Source organism: Bombyx mandarina, chromosome 17 (assembly GCF_030267445.1).
Source record: "Bombyx mandarina strain Sakado chromosome 17, ASM3026744v2".
NCBI classification, from domain to species: Eukaryota; Metazoa; Arthropoda; class Insecta; order Lepidoptera; family Bombycidae; genus Bombyx; species Bombyx mandarina.
In genome coordinates this window covers 7822218-7831000 of record NC_143223.1, presented here as the reverse complement: position 1 = coordinate 7831000, position 8783 = coordinate 7822218, and the positions used below count along the sequence as shown (strand labels likewise).

Sequence of the window (8783 nt, the reverse complement as noted above, 5' to 3'; positions counted from 1 at the left end):
ACGGCCAAAATCGGCAGGGTGCTGTACCTGTGTGGGCTCACAAGACGCCCTACCACTAGACTAATTCATTTCATCTCTTTCAACACTGTAAAATACGGTGTCCTTTTATTGCACCTCACTAAATTCAATCAAGTAAAAATTTCATTTTTAGCCATTCCATTTTACTTTTCATACCCAGATGCTTCGATCAACAGTTAGAACTTATTACCAACACCAATTTTGTCCCTAATAACGACAATTTCTGGGTAAATTGGGACAGCATCTATTTTTGCTTTTTTTGCTTAAACTGGAATGCTACTTGCATAGCTTTAAATTGGGTAACAAAGATACCCCCAAGACTCAATCATTTTGATCCTCATATAGCATTTTAAACATCAATACTACCTTGAAATTGTTCAGCAAGTTCAATTTGTCCCTTATCACCCCGTTATACCGGTACTTAATATCGTATCTATGTACCTACGTAGTAAAGTAATTATTAGAGACTTTTTGGCGAGGACGCGAGGAGTGAATTTGTGTGATTTGTTTTATTTTGTCTATTTAGTGTTTCTTCGGGTTTAAATGTGTAATAATGGTGGTTTATTAACTGTTTAATATCTGTGAAAGTGCACAGATGTGGGAAAATGAAACAAAGCCGCTGGACGTAACTTCTCGGGATCCTCCAAAAAGTCCACTGAAAAAATCTTAGTAAATGACTACAATTTTACTGAGATTATATTTCATCCCATATCATCTCATTTCATTTCATTTAATTTCATCCCAGTTGAGTAATGTCTCAAATTCATCTTCTTTTCATTTTACTCCACAATATCATTTTTCATAAAACTAAGAATATAAATTAAAATAAGACATGACTTAAAGGTCTCAGGTCATAAAATCCCTTAAAAAAAAAAGTTATTATTAGACGACTTTTTGGCGGGAAAGTGAGGAGTGAAGTTGTGTGATTTGTTTTATTGTCTATTTAGTTTTCTTTAGATTGAAATGTGTAATAACTTTGGTTTATTAGGTGTTTAGTATTTGTGAAAGTGCACAAATGTGGGAAAATGGAAAAAAAGCCGCTGGACGTAACTTCTCGGGATCCTCCAAAAAGTCCACTGAGAAAGTCTCACTAAATGACCACAATTTTATTATTTTTCGATTATATTTCATTCCATATCATTTCATCTCATTTTATTTCATTTCATGCCATGTTCCATAATATTAATCAACCTCATTTCATTTCACGGCATATTAAATTATTATCATTTGCAGAGTTAATGACTACATTAGTCAAATTACTTTCTCAACCTAATTTATCTATACCGTCCCACGCCACTAATTTAACTCATACTTAAACTGATATTAATAATGGCCAGCATGGACAGTTTCCTTCTTCTTTTATTATACATAAACTGTAAATAGGTAATTAAAACGGCGAAACAAACCTTATTACTTGACATTGGCAAATGCACAAACTATATGAGACATAATAAAAAAAAACTATTATACTAATCTGTGATAGGGATGTCCGAAATGCGAATATATCGATCGATATATATAGTATCGATATTTTTTGAAAATATCAATATCGATATTGATATTTTCATTAAAAAATATCGATATATCGGTATGATTTGACAGAGAATATTCGTGCTAATCAATAGACATCATTTTGAATGACATTTTATGAAACTTTATGAAAGGACAATGCCCAAAAGTGGGCCAACTTTATGTCAAAACTATTTGTACTTGAAAAACTATGCCTTATTTTTTCACGTTGTTTACTTTATGTATCAACATTTCTTTCAACCTGGCATTGTTTTCCAAAAAAATAAATTACTTATTTGATAACATCCCAAAACTATCCATGCCATAGTTTTTAAATTCGCCAATAGGCAAAGGGCTTAGCCCATACAGCCTTATAGCAAACCTATATGCTGTCAAACGAAAGAATTGTTTGTGACTTGAACAACAAATAAAAAAAAAATAGCTAATGCTTATAATTCAGAGGCTTCTTAGTTTATTTTTGTTCAATTCAATATTTATATATTGTAATAATAATAATTACTTAAAACCATGAATTATTTAATATTTTTAGATATTAATGATTCCATTAGTAAAAATATAAATGGCCTACCATTACTCTATTCTTATTATATATGATCAGAGAGTTTTGGCAGCAACCCGAGTGAAGCGTCACTTGAATTTTTATTTTTATGTTTTTTTAATAGTTTATTGTGTAATTTGTATTATTTGTATTTGTAATATTGTGTATAAAAGGTCTGCGTAAACTCATGCTCAGTCAATGTGTTATTCGTCGAGTTGCTGTCAAAACTCCCAAAAACCAATAAAAAGAGATACACCGGCTTTTTATTGACATAAAAAATATATAACTTCGACAGACTAGGCTGTATAGGCTACGCTCTTTGCCTGCTTATTGGTGAATTTAAAAACAACAACAACAATATCGATGCCGGCTTCCGGATTTTCATTTCATTTTATTATTATTATGAGGATATAATAATAATAAAATGTACGTAAGGGCTTATTTCTAGCAACATTAACCACAATTAACTTATTTAATACTGTAAATAATTATGAGAGTGATTATTGATTTCGAAGAAAACAATTAACAACTTAATTTTAGCTGCAGAAAAAAACAGATTTCTCTTAAACCTGGGTGAGAATATAAAAATCGTTTTCTGAATATGAAACGATATTTCTTTATCTATCAAATTAAGTTAAAACCATCATGACAGGACAACTTTTTTTAGGGGCCCAAACGCCCATAGAAAATGGGCATTGTCCTTTGATAAAATTTCAATAGTATAATTTCATATAATTTTGTGAAATATCAGGAAGTTTCGTGAAATTTCACGAAGTTTCATCAAATTCCATGAAATTTCAGAAAAAAAATATCCCGGGAACATATAAATGTTTGTTGGTCTGAAAAAAATAACGATTTTCATACCTTTTCGATACTTGGAATTTTATATCGATACATCGATTTATCGAAGTATAAAATATCGCTCAAAAATATCGATACATTGAAAAAATAATATCGATATTTAATGTATCGATATTTTTTCAACAAGCCCAATCTATGATTGTGTCAGCCTGTCAGCACTTATCAATAATTTTACAATTTATTCAAGAGTTCATAACTTCGTTGGTAGATAGAAACCGAACTTTATTTTTTAAACACCGGCAATGTCAATTGGAAGCATCTATGAAAAAGCTTACAAAGGAGACTTTAATCAAGTCAAAGTAAAAGTTGATGAGGATGTTTCTTTATTGAATAATTCTGATTCTGTAAGTTGTAATGTTTTTAAGTATATAATGTTTTTTTACCACTAATATAACGTTCGATCTCCCACTTGGCTTATGTATACGAATACTCGTGCTAACTTCGTGAAAAAATTAAAATTAGTACCTAAACTGAAGCTTGCATTAGCTTGCTTTTGTTCAAAAACTAGAAATTTGTGAAAATACCCCAATAGCTATACTTTAATAGCTGAGTCATTATAAGATACAAAACACGTTTCTACTAAAATGTAAAAATCCTGAATTTATAAGCAGTATATTCATACCAATTGTTCATTTCCATATAAAGTCAAAATAAAATCACTACTAGATTTTTTTGTTGGGATTGATTCAAGTCACTTTTAAATTAATTTATTCAAACATTATTATTCAATACTGAAGAAAATGTACCTACACTAGTCTAATACTGGTATTTTAAAAGTTGCGATACTACTCAAGATAGTAAAATTATAATAAACATTTGAAATATTGCTTTAAAAAACTAAATTATGATTTAATTCAATTCAAAAATGTTTACATGGAAGTGAAAGCTATTAATTGTGTATTATTTTTCAGAACAATCGCTTATTGATTCACTGGGCAGCTTTGGGAGGAAATAAACATTTAGTAGATTTTTTATTGGAATCTGGATCTTGTCTTGACCCAGTAGATGATACAAACTCTACACCACTAATTCTAGCAGCTTCAGCTGGTCGTTTAGATGTAGTTAAATTGTTAATAAGTAAAGGATCTAATGTTAATCACAAAACCAACCGAGGACAAACATCCCTCCATTATGCTTGCTCGAAGGGACACAAAGAGGTAATAAATGATATGTCTATAGAGAACTTGTTCTGATGGACACAATCTGTTATAACTTTTCACTACAAGGTTCCACTATTTTTATTATTAACTAGTTGACCCGGCAGACTTTGTAGTGCCTCAATCGATAAATAAAAGACCTAGTTTTATATAAAATAAACTTAAAACAAACATAAGGAATCCGTCCGACAAGGGAAACATCAAAGGAAAAACAAAATTGTTATTTTTATTTAATTCCGAGTATTTTTATGTGTATCTATCTACCTTTTAAACCTTCTCTGGACTTCCACAAATAATTCAAGACCAAAATTAGCCAAATCAGTCTAGCCGTTCTTGAGTTTTAGCGGGACTAACGAACAGCAATTCTTTTTTACATATATTATTAATTATTAATAAAAACCATTCCACTATTTTTATTATTAACTAGCTGACCCGGCAGACTTCGTAGTGCCTCAATCGATAAATAAAAGACCTAAACTTTTATATAGAATAAACTTAAAACAAACAAAAGGAATCCGTCCGACGGGGGACACGTCAAAGGGAAAACAAAATTGTTATTTTTATTTAATTCCGAGAATTTTCATATTTTTATACCTTTTAAACCTTCTCTGGACTTCCACAAATAATTCAAGACCAAAATTAGCCAAATCGGTCAAGCCGTTTTCATGTTATGTCGTGACAACGGAAAACGGGTTTCATCTGTACTATAATATTATAAAGAGGAAAGATTTGTTTGTTTGTTTGTTTCGAATAGGCTCCGAAACTACTGGACCTATTTGAAAAATTCTTTTTCCATTAGAACCCGACATTGTCCCTGATGAACATAGGCTACTTTTTTTAATTTTTTTTTATTTAATTTTTTTTGGTTTCTTGTGTGTTTTAATGTTTCCGAAGCGAAGCGAGGGCGGGTCGCTAGTTTTTATATATATAGATTAAAACGACTCCACTATATTTATTAATACTATATTTTATTTATAAATATATATAGAGGGTGAAATGCTATTTGGTTCAAGTGACATACAGCTCCAAATCCTCCACATTAGCATCCAAATTTTAAACTTTAAACATGCAAAAATGTCAATTAAACCAAATATCCTTTCACCCCTCGATATAATAAATAAGTATACTTTGGCTTACCAGTCTTAACAGCTTTATATTGTTGAAATGGATATTGTTGAAAATTACAATAACAATAAGAAACATTACTACAAAACTATTACAAATAATTGTTACTACCAATACTGGTAGTATTACTAGATTATTTACATAAAAGTATTTGGTGGGATTTTTTTATTGAAAGACTAAACTAACAATATCTTCACATATTGAAAATTCTAACTGAATTTTCAAACTATACTTGACAAAGATGAAAGCAAGCACCAAACAAGTTTTATCATTACTAAATATAAATAATATTTGTCACTTTGTCAAATGAATTCAGTCTTCATACAGACCTTTTGGTTAGTAATTTACCCATTATAGAATAAATTAAATTTTCAATTCCACTATGAAGTAATATATACATTTAATTTAATAGATTGGGCATCGAGAACAAGAAAATGCTGACATAAGCTATTTTCCACAGGTGGTCAACTTGCTCTTGGATGCTGATGCACATATAAATAGTGCAGACATACTTGGTGCAACACCACTTCACAGAGCTGCTGCCCAAGGAAGGAACAATATTCTTGAAGTTCTGTTATCTTCTCCTAATATCAAACTCGACCTACAAGATTCAACTGGGTCAACACCATTGTTAGTGAAATCTATACCAAATAATAAACTACTATTTAACCACTGATAGTCGAACACATCATTTACAATGATGAGTTGGATTAGTGAACTGACTCATAGACATAACCCAGTGAGTTTCGTCCTGTATCTTCTCAGTTTGAACCCGTGAGCTCATTTATCAGTCGCAGTATAGCTGAAATAGTCCCTTAGACTACCAGCGAATAGGTATGAAAAAAGAACCACAATAATTATGCCTTTCATTTGAAGAAATGTAATGATTTGGAGAAGTTTAATAATATGCTCATAAAGAGGTTTGGCTCATAAATATTATTAGTTTATAGTGTATTTTTTAAAATTTGTTTTATGGCAAATAGTGCTTGTTCTAGAATTGAATGAATGTATTTTAAAGTTATGTTAAAATATGGATACAATATAAATGAAATATATACCTAATTATACACTAAAAATAACTGACTCATTTGTAAAAACCATTTTGTTTATTGTAACAGGCATCTTGCATGTGAAGAAGACAGAGAGGCCGCGGCCACTATGCTAGTCGAAAGTGGGGCTGATCTGAATATAGAAAATAAGGAAAAGAAGACTCCACTAGATTTGTGTTCTGTCAAACTTAAGACAAATCTATCTAAAATAAAAAAATAAAGTGTGTGTCAATAAAAATAGTAAGTTTAATTTACATAGTTTGATATTTACCTAGCAAAAAACGAGTGGTTCAAAATATATTTTTTATTTTGTTTTTGTAGACAGATGAGCTATGGCTTAAAAGTTGTTTAGAGGGACATGCTATCATGCTCAGAAAATGATATTATGAAAGGAATTTTACCCTAAAGTTACATGCATAATGCGTGTAATGCTTTCGAAGGTGCCGCTAATCAGGAAACTGACCATAGATAATACACATTAATTAGTTAGATAGGCAACTCGAGCACTCAACAAAAAGTTTACGGGCGTTGGCCACTAGATGGCTTCGTTTCGATTAGTTTCTCATTGCTCCTGTACAGTAACATATTACCTATCCTATATTTAATTTTTGATGAAGGGTTTTGTAAATTTTCAGAAACCACAAATTGATAAAATTTAATCGATTTGTCTATGACATATAATTTTATGATTTATTATTAATATTTTCTTTGTTTAGTTAAACAATAATTAAGGACCTTACCTTTAACAACATATAAGTTTAGGGGCATCAGTTACAAGATGTAGCTAGTTTTCATATAAAAAAAACATTTGTCCTAAAGTAGGTACCGCAGTTTCAGGGCCCTGACTCTGATACCGATGACCGACTGTTTACCATAGATATTATGGCTACTTTGCACTAGTGTTTGTATTTTGCCGTACGCCGCTGGTAGTGATGGGCATTTCGGTACCGAGGGATGCGCCGCCTTAAAGTAATCGTTAAATTAAAGAGAACATTCAGATTGGAAAAGGCGAAAAAGGACGATTTTCTGAATTTTTTAATTTTAGAGCCGTTTTGTTTTCTTTTTAATGTATTTGTTGTTTCTTATAAACAATTTTTTATTTTATTGAAACTCATTCACGTTAATACTAGCAAGGGAAGAAAAAATTGCGCGCGTGCAGGTTGATGTACGTGAAGTGAAACTTCTTTTGCAGTTGTAGTATTGTGGTTTTCTTCATTTTATTGGAGTTGATAGATATAGAAACTCCATAACAAAAAAAAGAAAACATATACATAGACAGCAGTGACAATACGTGTCTTCAAAAGTGAAAAAAAGGCTGTCGGTTCGTGAAGTAAAACAAAATAACACAACTGTGATTTCGATAAAAAATTCCAAAACATCCACGTAATTAATTCTAATTTATAATAGTGTGTTAGTATATTATTTTCTAACTGCCTGTGCTCTGCGATTTAAAGATTGGACTGCTACCAAGATCTTTAAATTATGTCACATTTTTCATCCTTAAATCAAATTTCTCTTGTAATAGGGAATGCTGTGCATAAGAGAAACGACCTAGCTCGCCTTTTTTCTTTTCCCTCTCTCCACGGTGGAGTGGTATGCGAGACGTCTTGGTCTATTTTCTGACTCTCGCTCTTCCTAAATTGTATGTTTTCTCTCTGACCGTAACGAATCTATCGCGAGTTAAATTTTACTCTTAACCCGTCTAAAGAAGTTTCATTTCAATAAAATAGAGAATAACCGTTAAAATTATCTTTAATTCAAAAGAGCTAAAAGATGCTTTAACTTTATGCAAGGTTCTTTCTTAAATGTCACACAGTATGGAAGTTTACCCCTAATCAACACTGAAATTTTTTTTGAAATAATAAGTGTTAATTTCTGCGGAAACGCGACGTTCAAAATTGTGTAATTTTATTTTAATTTTGTTCCTTTACTGTTACCAACTTCAGGTTTAAATGGGGGGACTTTACTCTTTAGCACCAGTGAAAGTGCCCAAGTGTGGGAAAAAGAAACATAGCCGCTGGACGTAGTTTTACGGATTCTTCCAAAAAGTCCACTGAATTTTATTCCAATTGATTACAGTATCAACTTAATCTCATTTCGTCCATTTCATAAAATTTTCACTCCATTTTTTCATAAAACAGTTTAAATAAAATAATAGGCTGTATGGTGTGATTTGCCTTTCGTGTTGGAAAATGAATTAAGAAACTACTACTGTCAGTTAGTCATGGGGAAAATTACTCACTAAGAAGAAAAAAGAGATATATATCTTTTAGACACAAGGATATATATCATTCTTTTATATCTTTAACGCTTTATCATAAAGTGAATAAATAGTGAAAATTACAGACAAGATGAGTTATTATAGTGATATTAACTCTGTAAAATGCAAACAGTAGTCTAATTTCCCTTCGTACTTGACAGGCTTAGGACTGTCAACTTAGTTGCAAATGATGAAATAGCTACGTCTAATAAACATATATTTTATAATCTTTTGGGGGTACAACG

General features: G+C 31.0%; 1 protein-coding gene across 1 annotated transcript; it reads left to right on the top strand.

Moving 5' to 3' along the window:
* Positions 1–3089: 3089 nt before the first annotated feature.
* On the top strand, positions 3090–6516 carry LOC114240647 (uncharacterized). The gene is made up of 4 exons (XM_028171271.2): positions 3090–3291; positions 3859–4104; positions 5690–5859; positions 6348–6516. The coding sequence occupies exons 1-4, from the start codon at positions 3190–3192 to the stop codon at positions 6496–6498; spliced, it is 669 nt and encodes a 222-aa protein (XP_028027072.2). The 5' UTR covers positions 3090–3189; the 3' UTR covers positions 6499–6516.
* Positions 6517–8783: the final 2267 nt, after the last annotated feature.

Excerpts from the sequence above, each read along its gene's own strand:
- LOC114240647 (XM_028171271.2), top strand. The coding sequence starts at position 3,190 with ATGTCAATTGGAAGCATCTATGAAAAAGCTTACAAAGGAGACTTTAAT. Across the intron at positions 3,292-3,858 it reads TATTGAATAATTCTGATTCT|AACAATCGCTTATTGATTCA; the intron begins GTAAGTTGTAAT and ends ATTATTTTTCAG. Across the intron at positions 4,105-5,689 it reads GCTCGAAGGGACACAAAGAG|GTGGTCAACTTGCTCTTGGA; the intron begins GTAATAAATGAT and ends TATTTTCCACAG.